General features: G+C 40.5%; 1 protein-coding gene across 4 annotated transcripts in view; it reads right to left on the reverse strand.

Moving 5' to 3' along the window:
* Positions 1 to 24,174, reverse strand: part of Smg6 (SMG6 nonsense mediated mRNA decay factor) — a 242,521-nt gene that overhangs the window by 97,633 nt on the left and 120,714 nt on the right. For all 4 annotated transcript variants that reach the window (XM_085695286.2, XM_085695284.2, XM_085695285.2 and 1 more), the window contains exon 13: positions 18,463 to 18,664. In XM_085695286.2, coding sequence (XP_085551412.1) covers positions 18,463 to 18,664 — 202 coding nt within the window. The remainder of the gene's footprint in view (positions 1 to 18,462; positions 18,665 to 24,174) is intronic.

Genomic DNA, 24,174 nt, shown 5'->3' on the forward strand with positions numbered 1-24,174 from the left:
CGGCCGCCTCCTCCTCCAACATGTCAAGATTAGGGAATAGCAAGGGCAAAAGAAACCACAGTGTGCCTGAGCCTCCCGGGAGAACAGTGCTAGTGCTGGTAGGGAAGAGACTGGTAGACAGAGTAGACAGATTCTAATCAAGCCTTGCTCTGTTTTCGATGCAACACAAATGTTTTCCATTAGAAGTTCTCTGCTCCACAAACACTCATACATGCGGCTATGAAATCCACATACTTAACTTCTGCTTTTTTGGCAGCCTGGCCCAACTACCTCTCCTGTTCCTCAGAAACAGAGCAGAGATGAGGAGGAACAGATTCCAGTATCCCTGACACAGGTAAGTGGAAAGAATTAGTAGCAGGGCTAGGAAGCATAAAGTGAGACTAAGCAGTCTATAGCACGGGAAGAAACAAGAACATTCCCCTTTGCTGAAACAAGTCTTGTCTAGATCTCACTGGTTGGCATCCACACTTCAAGTTTAGAGTTTGGCTTTACTTTCCAGTAAATTCTGCAGCTGATCTTTATCAGGATGTGTTGACCAATATTAAAAACAAAACAAGCCAAACCCCTCAGAATACTCAGTACAAAATCTACAAAATTCTAGTACTAAGCCACCAAGGAATGCACGCTATTTAGTGACCTGTATATCAAACACGCAGAAGAGAACACAATTGTAAGCAGCAGCTTCGCCACGAACTGCAGTGTCACAAGGGGATTTGGCTCTGCCCATTTCAAGTCAAACTGTGGGCATATGGATGTTTGCTTCATTAATCCCTTTAAAGAAAGACTAGAAGGAAAAACAAATGAGAAGACTTCAAGAAAATAATGAAAAGACATGAACAGTGAAAAAAAAATAGGAAAGTAAATGGCATGTAAGAAATCAAAAAGAAATCCCCTATTCTGGAAGCATTAGAATTCCCTAATTTCACAGGAGCAAAAGACATTCCCAACCAGGGAGATGGCTTTGAAGATAAATCCAATCACCACCAACCCTGGCGACCTGAGTTTGATCCCTAGGATCCACATGGTGGAAAGAGGCAGACTCCTGCAAGCTGTCCTTTGACCTTCACATTAAGCTATGTCAAGCGCCCCTTCCCCCACCAAATAAATAAGTGTAATAAAAATTTTTAAAGGAAGACCCCCATGCCTTGTTAAGCAATTGCTCAACCTACATTCATTGTGCAATTCAACCTTCCAAAGCTTTTTGCTGCACATATGTAAACCACGTTTTTCTTTGCACTCTAGAATCAAAAACAGTTTTCCCTTTAGTTGAGGAAGTGAATATGAAAAAAAGTATTGCTAGATAAGTATTACTAAAAATGAGGCTTGTATATGATTTCATATATGATTTCTGAGTTAATTGGTAGTTAAAAAAGTTTGGATTTTGTCTTTGCCAGCTTAAGATAAATGTTTTCAGTCACTAATGATAATGGTTGCTAACACACACATACCACGGCCCACAAAAACAGCAAACTCTAAAGACTTTGTTTTAGATGATGACTCTACTGGAATATATGCAGCAATTAAAAATGGTAGTCCCCACTTAAAATTGAAGATTTCAGAAGAAGCCTGGGAATATCATGGTGGAATCTGTTAATTACAAACTTTCTTTTTAGAGAAACCAAATTAAAAAGACATAAAAAATAACAGATGTATTCACAAGGATGCATGACTAAAAATCCAAGTGGTCAGATAAGAAGCAGACCGATTTGCCTATATGAAAATATCAAGTTGTGGTCAGCCTGGTCTACAGTATGAGTTCCAGGACAGCCAGTGCTACAAAGTGAGACCATGTTTAAAAAAAATTTTTTTTAAGAAAACATGAAACTCAGCAAATAAAAATAATGATGAGAAAGAAAGGGAGAAGGGGAAGAAAAAAAAGGAGGGATATGAAAAAGTCAATGAATCTGAAGAAGAAGAAAAACTGGAGAAAACAGGAGCCTCACCAATCTATCGAACCATACCTAGAGTCTTAACATATACATAGAATTCTAAAAAGGGGAGAATGGCACAGAAAAAAAAAAAAAGAGAGTACCTGAAAGATACTCCAAATCTGATGAAAAAACATCAACCAATAGGTCTAAGAAGCCCAGTAAAAAAAACTCAAGCAAAATAAATGTAAAAATAAATCCTCCTGATATATACCTCAAACTTCTAATACCTGAAGTTATAAAGAAAAACCTCAGAGCTTTATTGATAATTTAGTCAGTAGAATGATTGCTTTGCAAACATGAGGACCTGAGTTCCACCCCTAGAATTCATATATAAAAAAAAAAAACAGGTATAATGGCATGTATAATGGCATGTATAATGGCAGAAACAGGAGGGTCCCTGGACTTGCTGGTCAGTTTGGCCTAACTGGTGAGCTCCAGGCTAACAAAAGGGAGGAAGTGAGAACACCTGAGATTGTCCTCCAGCTTCAACTCACAGATGCATATGCTCACATACACATGAGTTCATGAAAACAAAACAAAACAAAAAACCCAAAGGAGCCTAAACAAAAAAGAATGACTGCTAACTCCTTATGAAAAAAAAAGTGGAAGTTAGATAATAAAAAAATCACATCCTAAAAGTGTGCCGAAAGAAAAAGTCATAATCATATTTCCAATAGAAAAAAACATAAAGTAAAAAAATTAATGTTTATTTATGTATTGTATAACTCTTCATCTATATGTACACCATGTGTGCAATCGACCCCAGAGACCAGAAGAGACTATTTGATACCCTAGATGGAGTTACATGTAGCTGTGAGTCCCTGATGTGGGTACTGGAATCTGAACCCAGGTCCTCTACAAGACAGTAAGTATTCTTAACCATCGAGTCATCTTTCCAGCCCTAGAAAGTAGTAAGTTTTAAGCCAATGATGAGAATTTAAAAAGTAAGAAATAGGGCTGAAGAAATGGTTCATTTGTTAAGAACACTTGACTGTTCTTCCAGAAGACCCAGGTTCAATTCCAAGCACCCATATGGTAGCTCACAACCATCTACAACTTCTGTACCAGGGAATCTGATGTCCCATTCTGGCCTCTGCATGCACCAGGCACACATGTGGTGTACAGATGTACATGTAGGCAAAATACCCATATACATAAAATAATGTTTCTTAAAAAAAAGTAAGAAATAGATATACTTTAAAACAAAGGCTATGGAATCTGGATCTGGTGATGGCTACCTATAATCCTAGTATTTACAAAGCTGCCTTTGTGTGTGTGCGCGTGCACATGCATGTGCGAGGGTGTGCGTGTCTATGCACATGCAAATGAAAATAAAATAGTTTAAAAAAGACAAAGTCAGAAGTGAAATGTAACACTAAAAGTGTTGGAGAAGCTCTCCATGACCTTAGTTATGAATAAGGCAAAGATTTCTAAGACAAAAATCGCTATTAAATAGTAAAGGAGAAATTTAAAACTGAACTTTAGGAGGGTGGAGAGATGGCTCAGTAGTTACGAGCACTGGCTGCTCTTCTAGAGGTCCTAAGTTCGATTCCCAGCAATCATATGGTGGTTCACAACCATCTATAGTAGGATCTGATACTCTCCTCTGGATTAAGGTATACCCCTCTCAAAATAAGATGTAAAAAGAAAACAACAACAAAAACCTCCACCAATTACTACTTCTCACCTAATAGGATAAATAAAAATTAGAAATACCAAGTGGTAGTTGGGTCTCATGTATAAACTGTGATTATAATCATAGCACTCAGGAGGCTGAGGTAGAAGAATCTCCAGTACTGAGCTAGCCTAGTCTACATATGGAGACTATCAAATCAAAACAAAACAAAACAAAACAATGGAAAAAGGTATAATCAATAAAAATCAAGTGGGGGCTAGAGATGGCTCAATAGTTCATGACTCAGGTTCGGATTCTAGTACCCACATGACTGCTCACAGCCTCTGTAACTCCAATTCTAGGGGATCTGAAGTCCTCTTTTGAACTCTGAGGGCACTAGGCACACACATGGTACCTACATACACATGCAGGCAAAACAGGCATACATATAAAGTAAATCTTGGAAAGGAAAGGAAAGGAAAGGAAAAGAAAGGAAAGGAAAGGAAAGGAAAAAGGAAAGGAAAAAGGAAAGGAAAAAGGAAAGGAAAAAGGAAAGGAAAAAGGAAAGGAAAAAGGAAAGGGGAAAGGAAAGGAAAGGAAAAAGGAAAGGAAAGGAAAGGAAAGGAAAGGAAAGGAAAAAGGAAAGGAAAGGAAAGGAAAGGAAAGGAAAGGAAAGGAAAGGAAAGGAAAGGGGGGAGGGGGAAGGGGAAAAGGGGAAAGGAGAAAAAGGGGAAAGGGGAAAAAGGGGAAAAAAGTAGAGAAAGGGGAAAAGGGAAAGAGGAAAAAGGGGAAAAGGGGAGAAAGGGGAAAAAGGGGAAAGGGGAAAGAAAGAGGCAGATAGACAGACATACACACAAAGTATTGTCAAGAATATAGAGCCACTGGGGCTTTCACATATTTTGACTGGGAATGTAAAATTATGAAATCATAAAGTTAAAATACATACATACATGACTAAGAAATTATACTAGGTATTTACCGGAAAGAAACAAAACGAGATACAGATCTTTAATCCTAACAATCAGGAGGCTGAGGTAAGTTCAGTACCAACTAGGGTTACTACTGAGTTCTAGGACACCTGGACCAATGTGTGAGATCTTGTCACTCTGCCATCCACCACCAAAAAGAAAAAGGAAAAAAGAGGCAAAAAAATTCAAAAAATAATAAAAGAGGAAAGGAAATATATATATTTATCGATGAAGACTTAAAAAATTTCATAGCATCTTTAATTATTACAAAAAAACCCAAAAATAGTTCAAATGTCTACCATCAAATGAATGAATAAAGTGTGATATATTCATAAAATGGAAAAAGGAGTATTCACTACTGAAAAAATAATGGCATGGATAAATTTCATATATATTATGCTGATCAAAGCCACTACATTTGGTTCATGGTAATTCTCATCCCAGCACTTAGAGCTACTGACAGGAAAATTAAGAGTTCAAGGTCATTCTTGATACATAATAAGTTTGAGATCAGCCTGGACTACACGAAACCTAGAAACTTATCCTTCAAGAAAAGATTCCACTTACATGAAATTGTAGGACAGGAAAATCTACCTGTTGTTCAAGTGATTCAATTAGCAGCTGACTGGGATAGAGAAAGGAGCCAGTAGCCTTTGAGAACACAGAGGGGAGATGAAATATTTTTTATCTCTCCACTGTAGAGCACATGTGCAGCACATCAGTGCATTCAAAGGTAAATTTGATTGTAAATCATACAACTAAGTCAACTAAAGAGTATGTTTTAAAATGTGATTGTATATCTCTAGGATTAGTAGGTAAATATTTTCATAAAAAGTTAATGGCTGCGGTAGAAAGATACAATATTGACATTCACAGCTTTACTCTAATGATAATATAACCTTCTCTTACCAATTCCGTTATTGTGTTGTGTTGTTTTGTTTTAGAAACAAAAACTCACTATGTAACCCCAGCAGGTCTAGAACTTGTTCTGTAGATTAGGCTAGCCTTGAACTCACAGATTCACCTACCATCACTGTGATCAAGGTGTAAACCACCACATTGGCCTGTTTGTTCCTTAAGTTGCATTTATTTGTTGTGTGGGGACGGGAGGGAGGTGGTTTACACATGCCAAACACAAATGTGGAAGTCAGAGAACAACTTAAAAGAGTCAGTTCTCTCCTGCTGTTCAGGTCCCTAGAATCTAAGTCAGGTTGGGCAGCAAGTGCCTTTCTTTAACCACTAATAGGATTTATGAATTTATGTCATCATCTTTCCAAGTGCTAGAATTATAGGTATTTGTCACTACATTCAGCTTGAAAGGTTTTAGTGTGTGGGTATGGGGGGAAGAAGAAGGGGTGGAGAGGAAGGGAGGGAAGGAAGAAGGGAGATTTATAGCTCAGATAGACCTGAAATTTGCCTAATCCTCCTGCTTCTGCCTCCTAAGTACTAGGATTACAGGTATGCACCACCATGATTGACTACCAATTTCATCAATTTGTATTTGTGTGCGTGTGTGTGTGTGTCTGAGTGTGTGTGTGTGTGTGTGTGTGTGTGTGTGTGTGAGAGAGAGAGAGAGAGAGAGAGAGAGAGAGAGAGAGAGAGAGAGAGAGAGAGAGAGAGAGAAGGCCAAAGGCTGACGTCTGGTGTCTGCCTCAACTGTTTTCCACCTTATCTTTTTGAGACAGAGTTTTTCCACTGAACTTGGAGCTTCTCTGAATGGCCAGACTGGATCCTTCTGTCTCTGCCACACTCCCAGCACGAGATCACAAGCAGACACAATGCCATGTCCAGCTTTTTATGTGACCCTATAGATCCAAACTCAGGTCCTCCTGTTTTTGTACAGCAAATACCTACTGAGTCAAGTATGTGTATACACACACACACACACATTTTTTTTTCTTTTTTCTTTTTTTTCCAAGACAGGGTGTCTCTGTAGCTTTGGAGCCTGTCCTTGAACTCACTCTGTGGACTAGGCTGTCAAGTATATTTTTAATTGTCTAATTTATTAAGACTTAGAGCCAAAGATTGCTTGTTTATATACATGAATGTAGACAGGTTTCACAGGTAGGGAGTCAGGCTGCTTACATAGTTGACTTTCAGGTTTTATCTATCAGTTATCCACATCGGCCAACTACAAGTTTAATTCTTCGTTATCTACCGGCTATAATGCCTGCAGAAATTAAGAGTCCAGGAATGATGTGGGGTGTCCTTCTGTATATGTGTTGCTTTTATTGGTTGATGAATAAAGCTGTTTTGGTCAATAGCTTAGCCAGGTGGGAAATATAGAGATATAGAGAGAGAGCAGGCGAAGTCGAGAAGTTATGTGGCTGCTGAAGGAGAAAGATGCCAGAACAGAACCTTATCTGGTAAGCCACAGCCTTGTGGCAATACAGAGATGAATAGAAATGGGTTAATTTAAGATGTAAGAGTTAGTTAATAAGTCTGAGCTAATAGGCTAAACAGTATTGTAATTAATGTAGTCTCTGTGTGACTGTTCGGGTCTGGGTGGCCAGGAAACAAAAGAGCAATCTCTGCCTACACAGGATATAGGTTTTCTGTCCCTTAGAAGTTACACTACCAATACTCTTCAATTTTTGTCCTTGGAACATACTTCCAAAATGATATATATCATCCTAAGAACACTTCTTGAAGCATCCTCTTAATGTTTAAAAAAAAAACAAATTTATTCTCCAAAGATTCATATTCTAGATACTCAGAAATTTTCAAGATTTCAAGTTCTTCTACTCATATGAACTCCTACTTCTTTGTATTGTTCTTAAAAATTGTGGGTCAGGTGGTGGCGGCACACTCCTTTAATCCCAGCACTCAGGAGGCAGAGGCAGGCAGATCTCTGTGAGCTAGAGGCCAGCCTGGTCTACGCGACGAGCTTTAGGACAGGCTCCAAAGCTACACAAAAAAACCCTGTCTCGAAAAACCAAATAAAAAGAAAAGAAGAACAATTTTGGAAGATGAGACTATCTCTCTCAAACCAGAAAAATGATTCTGAAGCTCCTGGTAAGAAACCAAGCTTCCATAAGTAACAAAGATGTCAAGGTTACTGTTTGTCTAACCACACACTTCTGAGCACAAGCTTTACACTTAGATTGCCAGGATTTGAATCTACTATATCTAGCCATACTGGACATTGTTTTAAGGCTTAACTTTATTCCAGGGCTTCTGGGAAATTTAAATGAAATTAAGACAGCACTAACTCTAATCACTAAGTGTCACTGTATGGTTCAGAGTCCTTTCAGGAAAAGAGACGACTACGATTCTTCACATACATCCAGGACACGTATGCTCACAGCAATCTGAGGATAATTTCTTTTTCTAGAGCTCGGGAAGGTACCTGGCAAATAGGTAAGGTGTGTGAGCTTTCAGGTGGTATTTTCTGTATTCAAAAGCTTAACTCAGACGTAGTTTACTACTCACAATCTTCTTGTAAATTTTCCTAATATCTCTGGAACCTTTATTCTTACCTGGTCCAAAATCTTTTCCTTGTGGCTACAATTTTAGAAACTAATCAAGTCCCTGAAAGCAGTTGTTCACAATATGTGGAACTTGTAACAGTAGCATGGCCTAAGAATGTGTTAGAAATACAATTTCAGTCTCTACTCCCCACAGTGAGAAACACTCATGTGGAGCTCAGAAACTGGAGTTTTAACAAGCTGTCAATATGGTTTTAATGAATGCCAAAGTGTGAGAATCACTAGCCGAGAACCAAAAACAAAAAACAAAACAAAACAAAAAAAACACCAGAAAACAAAAAACAAAAAAACCTTGATACTTGATCTACCAAGACATAGATATAAAAAGAGAAACCCCAGGGCTGGAGAAATGATTTAGTTAAGAGCTTTTGTTGCTCTCACAAAGGACCTAGGTTTGGCTCCTAGCACCCACAAGGTGACCCATTTATAACTCTAGTTCCAAGGTATCTGATATCCTCTTCCTACCTCCATAGGCACCAGGCATAAATAAATACATGCAGGCAAAACATTCATTCACATGGAATAAATCAATCTAAAAAAACAAACCACACACAAAAGAAACTCTTGTACCTGAAGAATTAATTAGGTTCGTATATTAAAGCAATAACTAACTAATATAATCTGAAAGTACTGGAGTAAATCAAGGTGATAATAATTCATAAGTTTACAGAGGAGTCATAAAGAGGCAGGAAAGCACAAAAAAGATAAGAGCAACAAAAAGGCTCATGGAGAAACATATATAATAAAATGGTTATGGCCAGCAAGACAACTCAGAGAGGAACTGAGTTCAATTCTCAGGACCCATTCTTACTAGATACCCTCTGACTTCCACATCTGCACTGTGGCATCTGTGTTTCCCATACAAAAGAAATAAAATACAAAAAAAAAAAAAGATAAGAAGAAAGAAAGAAAGAAAGAAAAGGTAAGTGCCAGAAAACCATTTGCAAAATGAATAATGAAAATTTCCTCATCTAGAGTGAGGAAAGCCAAAAATATAAAAATAATTCTGAGCTTACAAGGTTTCTTTGCTATAAATCAGAGTCTTTTCAAAATACTATATAAAAGTTTATACCCAAAACAAAGACTATGGGTCAAACAGGTAAAATAGAGAGGGAAACATAGATCATAGTTTGTTTCTAAACATTTTGCTGAAGTTATTTTTCTGTAGATATCTATGAACTGATAGAGCAGTGTAAGAAAAACTATCTTAAAGAGTAAAATGAGAGATCTTAACCAGTATTGTGATAAAGAAGCTTTTCTCTTCTTTCTTTTTCCTTCCTTCCTCCCCCCCCCCTTTTTAAATTTTGAGACATGATCTATCTATGTAGCCTTAGCTGTCCTGAAGCTCATTATGTAGACCAGATTGGCCTCAAACACTGAGAGATCTACATGCCTGCATATCATGAATGTTGGGATTAAAGGCATGCATCACCATACCTGGTTTTGTGTGTGTATATGTATATGGGTATTTTGCATGCCGGTCCACCACATGTACATTCTGCCTAAGAAGACCAAAAATAGTGTTGGAATTAAAGATGGTTGTTGAGTTGTCATGTAGGTAATGGGACTTGAACCCAGGTCCTCTGGAAGACCAACTGCTAAGCCATCTCTCCAGGTGGAACATTTCTTTCTTTATTGAGACAGGGGTTCATGTGTCTCAGGGCTGTCCTTAAACTATAGTTGAGGATGATACTGAATTTCTAATTTTCCTACCTCCATCTGGGATTTCAGGCTTAGACTACCATGCCCAGTTTTATGTGGTATTGGGGATCAAACCTAGGACTTTATACATGCTAAGTAAGCACTCTAAAACTGAGCTACATCTGCAGTGGGACTATTTTCTATTGCCTATACAGAGAAAAATGCTAAACCTCTTCCTTCAACGGTTCCCCAAATTCTCATTTCACTCAATATAAAAAAACAAAACAATAGCTACATAAGACTAATCAAAGATGCTAAGTATGGTGGCATTCTGTAATCTCAGCACATGCGAGGCAGATGACATTTTTGACCATCTCAGAAGGAGACGTTACAAAAAGCTAAGTTATTCAGGTTTGGTAAGGAAGTTAAAAATCAGATACTCTCATATTCTACAACTGATAATTATATTATACATGAAAGTCCTAAAATTTGGCTCAGAATGTTTATTCTTTAAAATTAATGAAGACATATATAAGAATATGTACATATAAGGTTGCCTGATATGACATCATTGATAAAACTAAAGTCAGCAACTTCCTAAAAATAAATGATCAAGGACTAAACAAAATTTTATGACATATGTGATATAAACTATACAATACAATCACATGCATTTATTTACAGGAGATAATTAAGCTTTGGGGGACACGGCAGTGAGGGAGATCTCTAAGTTGGCCTTGAACTCCTGGACTGAAATGATCCTCCTGTCTCAGCCTTGCTAGGGGGCTGCACTGACTTTTATTAAGCTATTTATATTCAAATTAAAACATGCACTCTCTATCTTTTTTCTAATATTGTCCTTCTCATTACTTTCCACCAGGTTGTCTACCTAAAGAGCTGCTGGAATTTCAGTGAGAAGATGCATGTGAACAGCTTATTACCATGCTGCTCAGAACATAATCAGTGACTGGAAAACAGTGACTATTATCATTATGACTTCATTACTTTCTCTGTAACTTAGCAATACAATGTGGAGAGGGGACACAATTGTGATTATTTGCTTTCAAGATGGGTATTGATGGGATGGCAATATGACTCAGCATATTGCCATCAATGGTAAAGGTACTTGCCAACCAAGCTGACACCTTGCGTTCAATTCCCAGGACCTATATGGTGGAAGAAGAGAACTGACCTGTGACAGTTGTCCTCTAGCCTCCACATGCATGTTGTGGTGTATGTGCATATGTGTAGATGGATACTGCTAGCACTCAAGCACCCACCTTCTATGTTTAAGACCCTGGGTGTGGCCAGGTTGTGTTGCCGCACACCTTTAACCAGGTTGATTTCTGTGAATTCAAGGCCAGCCTGGTCTACAGAGCGAGTTAAAGGACAGTCAAAGCTACATAGAGAGACCCTGTTTTGAAAAACCAAATGAATAAATGAATGAATGAATGAATGAATGAATAAAATAAAGACCCTGGATGTCCACCTACCAATCCCAGAAAATAAAAACATGAACAAACAACTAAAGTGAGAAACTGTTACATTTTTAAAGCTGATAATAACAACACATACATACAAAAGTAGAATGCTATAATGGATTCAACCTATCTATTATTCAGATTCAACAAGAATAAATATTTAGCTTCTCCATCCCATTTATATTCTTACCTACCTCCAGCCACCCAAATAATTTTGAGGTAAATCCTAGTATATATTAGAGATGTCTGGGTTTTTTGTTGTGAATTTATTTTTGTTGATTTGTTTTGTTTTTGAAACAAAGTATCACTCCATAGTCCAGGCTGGCCTTAATCTCTCAAACTTCTTGTCTAAGCCTTCTGAATGCTCTGATTTACAGACATGTACCAGCACATATAGCAGAACATGGAGTTTGTTTCTATTTTTTTGCAACAGGAGTTCATGTTGTCTAGGCTGGACCTGAACTTAGCATATAGCTCTTCTATCCCCTCATTTCCCAAGCTACCATGCCAAATTCAATACATAGGTTTTGAAATCTTGAAAAGGGGTTTTATTTTTCAGTTCTTTACTAACTACTTGCTTTGGTTTGCAGAGGTCAGCTACATAACCTCTGCATTTAGGTGACTACCAGCCACTCACTGAATGTAAGATCAGTTTTTGCTTTTCTCTGGTGGCTGGTTCTAGATAGGTATCTCCCCTTCATCACTACCTTTCCCCTCCCTCTTCTAGCTGATCTGGCACTTAAAACGAGTCACAATGGCCATCTATACCTAAGCGATTTCTATTATGGATTGTTTATTTCAGGCAGAATACTAATTCTTTAAGATGTTCAGCACGTTGAAAAGATCAAGGGTGGGGCTGAAGAGATGGCTCGGTGCTCACACTGGGCAGCTCACAACAGCCTATGACTACAACTCCCAGGGATCACCTTCTGGCCTCCAGAGTCACTTACACAACAGTGTCATCCACACACATACATAAATAAAATAAAATAAATCTAAGGAAGACGAAGGATGAAGCAAGCTTGAAAAGTTTATAAAGGTTATCCCTGCAACATATTCTGTAATATAAAAGATACAAGTCTTTCAGTAATGCATTCTGATAATTTGATTGAAAAAAGTTTTAGTTTTTGAATTGATTTATTTTATTTTTATGTGTATGAGTGCTTGCATGTATGTATGTATAAGCACCACTTGTGTGCCTGGTGCCCACAAAGGGCACTAGATCTCCTGGAACTAAGGATCTGGAGTTACTGATAGTTGTAAGCCATCATGTGGGATCTGGACCCAGGCCCTCTGCAAGAGCAACAACGTTATTAACCACCGAGTCATCTTTCCTGCCCCCAAAACTTGTATTTTCATCTACAATTCACAACTCAAAAAAAACTATAAAGTTCCGTAGGACTTGCTTGGGAATGCTCACACCAAATCAGTGTTCATAAAGCAATGCAATCACAGGAATAATACCCTCTCAAGAAAACAGCAAGCACTACTTACAGGCTTCAATCAATTTATGTGGTCACTTACATATACATATACCACAAATGATCTCTGAAACTGGAATCTTTGCCCTATATGTTTGGAGCACCTATATTGTGTGGGCAGTTATGTGCTCAATGAGTTTCTGTTGATTGAGCATACAAGTTGGACCAAACATAACTAATCGCAACCATTAATGAAATCATTAATGTTGCTGAAACCGAGTCCTTGGGATACTTTACATTTCTTAGTAATAGTCACTAGAGAATGGAGAAAATGCCGATGAGACTGCTAAAAGGTCAGGAGTTCCTAAAGATTCTCTTTGACACATGACACATTCATACACATCTTCTAGGTTTGCTATGGGGATGACCTATATGAGTTCAGCATGATTCTTTATTTCTCCCTTGAGCCTCTGAGCCCTCTTTTATAAATGCTTAGATAAGTTTATTGAGAAAAAAATAATAGGGGAATCTAGTGAAGGACATAATATATGATAAAGGATTGATTTTTCCTTGCCATGAAACACGATAAATTTGAGTTAAAGGAAAAGGTAACATTTTTATACAGGAAGACTGCTCCAATAGTGTGACAACTACAAGGAAGTGACAGAGCCACATACCCACCTGGTCCAAAGCATTTTCAGGTCAGGATAAGAGTAACTGCAAAGACCCTGAGGCTTGAGTGCTTGGCCTGTTTGAGGAACAGCAAGGAGGACAGTAGGAGCTGAGGTGAGAGTATTAGCAGGGTGGAGGTACTGCCATATCAGAGAGGGTACTAGAGACCATTATTAAATTTTTGGTTTTTTACTTCAAGAAGTTATAATATTTGGAAGTAAAAATCAGTATGATCTCCTGACTTTATTTTTGGGGTGGGGGGTTGTCACCAGAGATTGAGCCCAGGGCTTTGTGCACACTTTGGGACAGGGTCTCACTCAGTTATCCAGTCAGCCTCAAATTTTCTCTGTAGTCCAGGAAGGTCTTAAACTTGTAAACCCCCTGCCTCCACCTCTCGAGTAGCTGGGATTACAGGCTTGCCCCACCAGACTCAGCACTGATATCCTAAAAAAGTTACTGTAATTATTGTGTCAAGAAAAGGACTAGGAGCCAGAGGAACTAGTTAGAAGGTACTTCAATGAATCGAATAAAGGTGTGCAAAGAAATCTGTAGCAGGATATCTGATTTTTAAAAATCCTCATACATTTTAAAGGTAAAGGAGATATTAATTACTAATCATTTAGATATTAAGGTCTGAGAAAAACAAGAGCCAAGAACTCTAAGATTCTGAAATGAGCAATCAAGTCAATACAGCTGCTTATTTCAAGATGGAAAAGAATGAAGACAGACCAAATTTAGGAGTGGGTAAGGTGAGATAGAGAGATGCTGTTTCTGAAATACCTTCTCACAGTCTTGAAGTGAGTATGTACTGCCATCTGGGCAGCTTGCAACCCTTCCATAGAGTGAGGGTGCAAAGCTGACTGCATTCTCCTCCATCCAGGCCATAGATTTGCGATCTTAAAAACTACATCTGGGAGCACTGATGAACTGATAAAAATTAGGCTAAGGAAGCCAAAAGTTGGCTAGGACTCCTCCCTTGTTCCACTAAATGGCAGCCAACTTCTAGAAGGATCTTCTAGAATCAAGACTACCTAGTGATCAAAAAAGATTAGAGTAAGAAAGATAGATGGACTGATTACTAGCAGGCACTAATGCAAGTTATTGATACTTAGTTTCTCTTTTAACTCAACATCTTCCTTAGAGGTGTAAACATTTCTTAGCTGTCTTCAGCCTCCATACATATATATTATTGCCACTTCCTGAGACCAGACAAGCAGAGTAGAATTTTATCCTCCTTTTTTTCTGCAAAGGCATAAAACAAGTATTCCTCTTGAGAAAGAAAGGTTCTCCCAAGAATCACTAATTATTAAACAAATACAAAGAGTGTGACTTTTTTGTTTGTTTGTTTTTCAAGACTAGGTTTCTCTGTGTTGCTTTGGAGTGTCTCCTGGAACTCAGTCTGCAGACCAAGCTGGCCTCAAACTCACAGAAATCTGCCTGTTTCTGACTCCCAAGTGCTGGGGATTAAAGGCATATGCCACCACAGTCTGGCAATGAGTATGACTTTTTAAAAGATTTATTTTCATTTTATGTGTATAAGTATTTTGCTGCATATATATATATCTGTGTATAGGTACCTACAGAAACCAGAGAGGACACTGAATCTCCTAGAAAGGAGTTAGTGATGGTTGTGGGCCATCATGTGTGTGCTAGGAATCAAATCTGTATCCTCTGGAAGAGCAGCAAGGGCTCTTAACCACGAAACCACCTCTCTACCCTGTTTTTTTATTTTTATTTACTAATTTTCTTTTACTTTCAGTACTAAGGTTTGCCCTTGCAGAATCTAGACAAGTTTTCAACCTTTAAATTATACCCCTAGAACCTTTTTTTTTTTTTTTTTGAGATAGGGTCTCCTATTGTCCAGGCTGACCTAACTAGCTTATACAGCTGAGGATGAGCTTAAACTCCTATACTATTCCTGCCTCTACTGATCAAGCAATCAAGGGATTACAATGGTTGCCATAGGGCAGCTGAATATGGATTTTTAAATATGTCAATGCCTAAAACCTTTCTCTACTTAAAAGGAAATTTAACTAGCTCAAATTTTGCTGTAAGGTATGCATTTTCTGCTTAAACTAAAAATATTAGGGATATTCTCTTGGGTTGATAAAGATAAAGAAATCTTGGCAGTTAAAAAATACTAAGTAATCATAAAAGAATTATTCCATTTTTATTCCCAGCACCACATAATTTCCATGTAAGAATACATTAAATATTATGCAAAAAAAGACAATAGTACATATAGGACCCCAAGGTTTTAACTTTTGCTCTATATTTATTTTTGTAGTGTTGAGGATCACACCCACGGTCTTTGCTTGGTAGACATCATCAATGCTGCTTAATTTTTTAAAAGATTATGAATGTATAAATTATATTAGCACATAAATATAGTCACTTAGGCAGTATATATAATAAAATCTCTCATAGGTCAGGCATGGTGACACATGTCTTTATACCCAGTACTCAAAAGGCAGAGGCAGGAAGGTCTCTTTGGATTCTATGCCAGTCAGGGCTATATAATGAGACTCTGTATCAGGTCATATTTGGAATTCAGTTTTTACTTTCTACCCTGATGTGGGAGACTGAACTCAGACTTTCAGCGTGTTAGGCAAGGTACTGCATCCTGGAGTTATCCCCTCAACCCTGGAAGTCAGTTTTCTGACTTAAAAAAAAAAAACAACAAAAACCCTGTCAGAATAGCTAAAATCAAAAACACCAATGATAGCCTATGCTGGAGAGGATGTGGAGTAAGGGGAACGCTCATCCATTGTTGGTGGGAATGCAAACTTGTGCAGCCACTGTGGAAATCAGTGTGGTGGTTTCTCAGGAAACTGGGAGTCGACCTACCTCAGGACCCAGCAATTCCACTATTGGGAATATACCCAAGAGATGCCCTATCATACTACAAAAGCATTTGTTCAACTATGTTCATAGCAGCACTATTTGTAATAGCCAGAACCTGGAAACAACCTAGGTGCCCCTCAATAGAAGAATGGTTGAAGAAGGTGTGGAACATATACACATTGGAGTTTTACTCAGCGGTAAAAAACAAGGACATCTTGAATTTTGCATGCAAATGGATGGAAATAGAAAACGCTTTACTGAGTGAGGTAACCCAGAACCCAAAAAGAGGAATATGGTATGTACTCACTCATAAGTGGATTCTAGCCATAATTAAAGGACATTGAGCCTATAATTCGTGATCCTAGAGAAGCTAAATAAGAAGGTGAACCTAAAGAAAATCATATAGTTATCCTCCTGGATATTGGAAGTAGACAAGATTGCCAGGCAAAACTTGAGTGCACGGGGGTTTCGGGGGGGTGGATGTAAGGGGAGATGGGTAGAGAGAAGGGAGAAGGGGAGGATTCAGGAAAGCTTGGGGGAATGGGATGGGTGGGATGGAGGAAGGGTGGATATGGAAGCAGGGAAGTAAATATCTTAATTAAGGGAGCCATTTTAGGGTTTGCAAGAGACTTAATTCTAGAGGGGTTCCCAGGTCCAAGGAGAGGTCCCCAGATTGTTCCTTGGGCAGCAGAGGAGAGAGTGCCTGAACTGGCCTTGTCCCATAGCCACACTGATGAATATCTTGCATATCACCATAGAACCTTCATCTGGCGATGGATGGAGATAGAGACAGAGACCCACATTGGAGCACTGGACTGAGCTCCCAAGATGCAAATGAGGAGCAGAAGGAGGGAGAACATGACCAAGGAAGTCAGGACCACGAGGGGGTGCATCCACCCACTGAGACGGTGGGACTGATCTAATGGGAGCTCACCAAGGCCAGCTGGACTGGGAGTGATGGAGCATGTGATCAAAATGGACACTCTGAATGTGGCTGGCAATGAAGGCTGACTGAGAAACCTAGGACAAAGACACTGGGTTTTGATTCTACCACATGGACTGACTTTGTGGGAGCCTGGTTTGTTTGGGATGCTCACCTTTATAGACCTGGATGGAGAGGGGAGGACCTTGGACTTCCCACGGGGCAGGGTACCCTGACTGCTCTTAGGACTAGAGAGGGAGGGGGAGGTAGGGAGAGGGAAAGGGAAAAGGGAGGCAGGGAGGAGGTGGAAATTTTTAATAAATTAATTAATTAATTAAAAGTAAAAAAACAATATTATCAAAGTCAACAATTAAAAGAATAAATAGCTACTTTAAATCCCCCCCCAAAAAACCCCTACTTCTATGTCTATTATGTATTTCATCTTGATCAGAAGACTTCCTCCTCCTTTGTGTGGTGGTGACACATACCTTGGGAGATTTAGACAGGATGATTATAAGTTTAAGTCCAGTCACTGCTACACAGCCATTTTGAGGCCTGCCTGGGCTATATGAGACCCTTCCTCAAAAAATCAAAAACTAAAAATAAACAAACATTCATCGAAGAAAAAAAAAAAGACTTCCTCCTGAGAAGTCATTCCCCAAAGGCCTCTGCCCTAGGGAGGACAATGTCACAGACTCTGTGAAGAGTCAGCATGAATGCCTTAGCACAAGAGACACTGACACCCCTCAGCAGACAGACTGCCCTACTCTCCACCTGGCTGCAAGACCCCCTGTAAAACTAGAATTTCCGTAATCCCCACCAGGGTGACAGGGAATGGCCTTTGTTTTCTATAAACAGACATGAAAAAAGTCAGGTTAAAACAGTCTTTAGAGGAAGGGAAATAGAAACCAGGCAGTGGGGAATGCTTCATATTCCTAAAAGCTTTTTTTGTAAGTTAACACATGGTGTCTGCTTCTCTCTAGTCACCTATTTATCACTCTCCTCCGTAGAGAAGGGAAAAAGCTCTGGCTGCTTTCCTGGTGCAGAGTTTTGCGGCTGGGGAAGGAGGGAGGGCGCTTTAAGCATGATGCAAACCATTTGGAGCTGAGTGAGAGCTCTGCCAACACAAGCTGCACTTTTTAAACACGGGAGGAAATGATCGTATACACAACATGCCAGTGAGCGCTCGCGCGCGCTCTCTCTCTCTCTCTCTCCCCTCCCTCTCACCCGTCTCCCCCCCAACTCACACTTACACACACACACACACACACACACACACACAGGAAGTCGAGAGAGATTTTTTTTCAGGACACAGAGCTGGATGTCAGCGGCTAAAAGGTCGATATTTTCCCTTAACACCCTTCTCAATGACTTAATCATGTTCCGTTTGCACACAAAAAAAAAACTTCCCAAGAATAAAAAAGTCTGGAGAATTAAGAGAACGGGTAAATGGGGAGGGATGTTTGGCCTGAGGCTGACCTTATCCGAGGTTTTCTCCACGTAGCAGGGGTCCTGAGGGGCAGCCAGCAAGGGGACAAAGCCAGAGAGGAGACGATCCTCTTCCAGGATAAGAAGGGTGAGGTCGTCATCCGGGTCCTTGTACAGTGGCACCTCAGACTGATTCACTGCAGTCAGTATGTTACAGAAGTCAGCCAGTGTTGACCACACATCCACAGCAACCCTGTGAGAAACAAGATGAGAAAAGAAGAGCAGCTCTAAAGATATCAGTGAAAGTGTTCTTTGTGCTTTGAGAACTGAAAGGTACTTGCAAACAAAGCTGTACGGCTGGAAGCTGCCAAGAAATACTATCAAAATGCACTATGAAGCTATGTCCATGTGAGCCATCTGGGGTGTATTGCTCGATGTAAACCTGAAATTGATTAGGGGAGTTTTAATCCTTACCAGAGAGGAGAAAAAAGAATTCTGAGAATCAGTTGTCTAATGCAGGTCCTGTCACCTTTCCAGATAGTGTGCTGAGACACTTACTCAAACACTCTAGATACCCAGTGCCTAAGGCAGCTCCCAGAAGTCCCTGCTCCTGCATAGTCAAGTATCTGCCATGGAGACAGAAACATCCCTCCTTTAGTCATAGCCACACCGGGAGCAGTCACATTGTGTAGTTACACGGGTTTTCTTCTTAGAAATACTTTATAAATTTATTCCCAATATGTAAGCAGTAAAATGAACCCATATCCAAGAACACCCCCCTTTCCTGTTCTGCCAAGATCTGTTCAGAAAGGGATAGCCTCTTGCTTATTTCAATGCTATCTTGGCTGTCCCAGGCCTTCTTTATTCGCTCACTGTACATTAGGCACAAGATGACAAACCATCAGGGGACCATCCCAGTTTTAGCACTAAATTTATCACATTCCACAAGTCCCCTAGCTTGACACAAACCAGGATGGTTGGTCACCCCAGTCCCACATGACTGACCAGGTTCTAATTGAACCTGAGAATAAACACTCAAAATACAAAATCTATCCCTCTCCACTAAAGCTCCAAGGTAAAATTGACTTTCTCTTCCAGAAAAGCTTCTAACCCAGGAGAGTAAAATAGGAGGTACCCTATAGATGATAAGGTATGAGATATTAGGAGAGTTATAACAAACAACCCCCCCAAAATTCTACAGGAGAGATGAAGTACAAAGAGGTAATATGCTAAGAAGTTCTAAGTGTCACTCTGAAATCTCCAAGGGTTACTGTCCATGAGCTAACCTGGTAGGGAGGGGTCTCAGACTTAAACCATTCATTCTCCACCCCCAGATGCCAGGAATACACTAGCGGAGAATGCGGACTACAGACGTCTGAGGGACTCTCTCACCGGCTCCAGGTGGAAGGAGGCCGAACTAGTTTATTCACTGTAAGTACTAAACTAAGAAAAGGCAATGAAATGAAACATCTTGTTTTCAAGAGCGTCCTGGGAACCAGGCGGAACACAGTCCCATTAATCACACAACGGCACATAATCAACACACGTGTACTGCAGAAGTAACTCACTTCCCAGGCTTTGCCCAGGAAAAAGAAAACGTTTGGGAAGAATCATCGGAGGGACCAGAGTTTTCTTAAGCCCCTCTGCACAGACACCAGCAAGCAGACTCATTCACAAAGCTCCATCTTTTGGCTCAGCTGAGTTTGGCTGTCAGAAATGTTTAAATATGGAAAAAAATAAACAGTTGCAACACGTTTCTGTGCAGAAATCTGCCTGGGCTCCTCTGTGATGTAATGGGAAACACGGTACTCAGGCTACCAGCTGTAGAATAAACAGAACTTTGAGGGTTAAAAGGAACTGAACTTTCCACGACCCCATCTGCAGAGAAGAAAATAATAAGAGGAATGATGCACTGCCCCACAGCTCTGATAGTTTATCCTCCGGTCCGGCTGCAGAGACAAGCACCGGATGTGATAGGGCTGCTCAGGGCTGCCTCTGAGGTTAGTGCTGCCCATGGGAGACACACAGAGAGGCTCTTCCAGTTCCCTGCTTCTTCCCCCAGTGCTCTGCTGGCCACTTGAGCCCACTGCCTGAGTCTGATCCCACAGCTTGGTGAGCTTTGGCCAACAAGCACTGCGTGGCTGCAGAGCAGCAATTTGGAAAATAAACAGGAAAAACGCCAGTGAGAAGGAAGAAGGTGAAAAGTCTCCCATCTGAATTCTTGGCTTTGAGGCCCTGGTTGGTGCTATACAGGTCAAGGCTGCTTGAGGACATAGTTAGGGGTGGGGGTGTGGGCAGTAGTATCCCCAGCCAGAGAGAAGCGGCAGAATATCACCCACAGTTTCCTCAGTGGGAGGCCCCACATCCCTCTCATCCTCCCACCCTTACCATATTGGATCCAAGAAGAAGAAATATGTGGTACCATGTGGTTCTCATTACCATGCTCTCCTGTCCCCTAAGGCTCAGATAAACCAAAACTGACTCCTCCCAGAGACTGCTGGCCACCACTAGGGACCCCTGCCCACATCTATCTTTTGCCCATTACCACCCACCTTGTGCCAAAATCTTATGACACATTACAGTGATAAGGTGGACGAGAGAGTGCTTACCCTGTTGATTTTGTAAGACAGCAGCTGGTGCCAAAAGACATAGGAAGTGCCCTGAGTTCCCAAGTCAGAAATATAAATAAATGTGTTCCAAGGGTCAAGTTAGACTGATCAGAATTAAGGGGATATACAAAAATACTTCAATGGAAAGTCAATCCTGCAGTCGGTTCAACCTGATATTGTTAGTACCCATGGGCCAACCTATGACAGTGGTGTGGGAAATAGGGAGAATCAGCAAATTAACAACAACAAAAGGAGAGTTCCAAAAGCCCAGGTGAAATTCCTGATCTAAAAATCTAATCCCTGTAGCATAGTCTCTCGAAGCTTACTTCAACTGTGCCACTGGGCTGAGGTCAGTTCCACAGCTGAACAGTTTCCTGTCAAAGTAGAAGGGGAATACCTTGTTTTTTTCCCCCATGTTTCTTTCTTATCCCAGTAAGATGTGTCATCTAGTCTTCAACTCACAGCAGCCCTTGGACTCCAAGGTGAGTCAGGCTGGTGGAGGAGCACAAAATCAAATGCTTATGGTTATGGAAAGCTTGAAGACACTTGAGAACACTGTGCGGTTCAGTCAAGCCTCTGTCACCTATTCCTATTCAGATTATTTCTTAAGAAGGGGACTGGAGAATTACAGGTGGGTAGGAGGGTGGGAAGGTGGGTATGGGGAGTCTCACTATTTAGCTCAGGCTGGCTTGGACCTCACGATGTAGCCCTGACTGGCTTCAAAGCCTCCATGATCCTGCTGCTGGGATCATAGGTATATGTTCCTATGCTTGGCTAAGGCAAATCCTTGTGGTTCTGCTTCAACTTGTATTTTGGGGTTACACCATAGTCCACAAAATCTCACTAAAGTTAGAGTACACTCTTCATCAAGCAGACCCAAATCAGCCAGAGAATATGAAACTGTGTTCAATAAACCCATTTATGGCTCCCAGAATGGTGGCAAGGGAGTGTCCCAGCAGCTGGGGTGCGATTAGTGTGCAGGGATCAGCAGTTGCAGGGTTACCCACTGGCCCAACCTCATAGAACACACCACACACCAGGAAAGCAGACCCCTGGCTAGAGTCTGAATGCCAGATCCAAGCCCGGGACAGACCAGCAATGACTAGTTAGAGGTATGCACTCAGTACCAAGGTTCACTACAGACATGCATTCACTTACTCCACCAGCAAGGGAAAAAAATAAGAGTTAATTTACTTTTTATTGCCTCAGAATTCCAAGGTTTAATGTAGCTGTCAGTTTGAGTGCAGTGCAGCTGCTGGCCGATACAATGCAGCCCAGGCCAGCCCAGGTGACTGGGGAAACACATTTCACAGAAATGAACCAACGCACACTCTTGGCTGGTTGTTTGGAGGATATTGACTTGGGGAATCAGATTAACCCTTCAGGCTGGGGTTAGTTCTGCAAATAGCATTAGAAAAGCTCTTCGGTCCAGGGAACCAAGATGCTTTCTCTCAGGTGGGCCCATAGTTTTCTATGTTTCTAAAGTTCTCTCACAGGAGATGCTATGCAACTACATTCCCTGCAAGACTGAGATGTGGAGCATGTGGAGCATGGTATACCACAGCCATTATCTCTTTGCCTGAAGCTCAGGAGGAGAGCCAGCTCTGGTATCTGCCAGGGAAAAGAGTCAGGTAAGACTGTTCCTAGAGGTCTGACAGGCAGGACTAAGGCAGGGTGACAGGTTGGAACGGTCTGGTCAAGGCTCTGTCTTTCTTTCTGGAAAGACCATGGAAGACTAAGCACTCACACAGTTCTTCATATTTTTACTGGGGGGAAAAGGCTGACTGGTGATTAATATCAAGTACAATGACCCCATGTTACAAGTCTGCAGAGGCCTGTGGAGGTGGCCATTTCCTGTGTAATACCAGCTTGTTTAAACACTAACATTCAAACTCCACAGCTGCAGAACAAACCCGGAAAGAGTTGAGTGAGAAGAAGCCCTGCATTGTGTTTCAGAGCTATGGAAGATCAGAGAAGTAGTACAGATGGGAAACAAGTTGGGTTTTGGGTTCCTGGGGTAAAGAGATCTGGAAATAGACAAGATGGTAAAGAAAGTAGATACAAGGAAGTAGAAAGCCCATTTAGTATACACTCATTGAGAAAAACAAAAAAAAACTATCAAGCAAATGCTCGAAAATGTGTATTATCTGCTTTAAAAAAATGTATTTTTGGGTTTGAGAGCACAACTCACTGGATTAACAGACAACCTAAGGCTCTGGCTGCCCTGGAATACTTCTCACTCAACTGCAGAAAATGGCTTGTGTGAGCAGCTAGTGGCAGAGATGGATGTTAAGAAGTCTAACAAGTCTAGCAGCATTAAAAGGATAGTATTTGAGCTTAAATGTTAGTAAGTTCTGTCAAAAGTCTGTTTGCAATAGGATGAGCATATGGTTCTGGAACCTCAGTGCTAGAAACTACACAGGCTCTATGATAGGGTGGAGATGTAGCTCCCTCATGAGATACAGGGACCATAAAATTTGGGTTTTAGATGTTGGTATGATACAAAGAGATCACTATTCCAGGAAGACAGGCAGCAAGATACCGTGCTCCACTGGGCAGCAGTGACACACACCTTTAATCCTAGCACTTTAATCCTAGGAGGCAGAGGCAAGCGGATCTTTGTGAGTTTGAGGCCAGCCTGATCTACAGCGTGAGTTCTAGGACATCCATAGTTGTTACACAGAGAAACCTTGTCTCAAAAAAACCAAAACAAAACAAAAAACAAACAAACAAACAAAAAAAACCAAAACACCAATCATGCTTCATGAACAAGAGATGTCTACTAGGTAAGCATTAAAAACAAAAAACTAGTTGTAGACTATCCCTTCAACAATCCTAGTCCATACAAAAGAAGTCAACTGGGTAAGTGCCCATACCCAGTCGTAAATCAGTCTGTCTAGCAGAGATGTACTGCAACAACGGGATAAGCTTCTCCGTGTTCCTAGGCAGTGAAGTTAGAGCTCTACAGTCAGTAACAGGTCATTGCAACCTCATCCTAGGATTTCTCATGTACCCAAATGTCTCTCCTATTGTCACATCCCCAAACTCTATCTAGGTCATAGACTTATTTGATTTCAGTTCTCTCAAGTCATACTCTTATGTATGGCCTCTGTCACATTACTATGGTGTGTTAAACCCATCAGCACTGGGTTTG

The sequence above is a fragment of the Myodes glareolus genome, chromosome 9, assembly GCF_982192425.1.
Source record: "Myodes glareolus chromosome 9, mMyoGla1.1, whole genome shotgun sequence".
NCBI lineage: Eukaryota > Metazoa > Chordata > Mammalia > Rodentia > Cricetidae > Myodes > Myodes glareolus.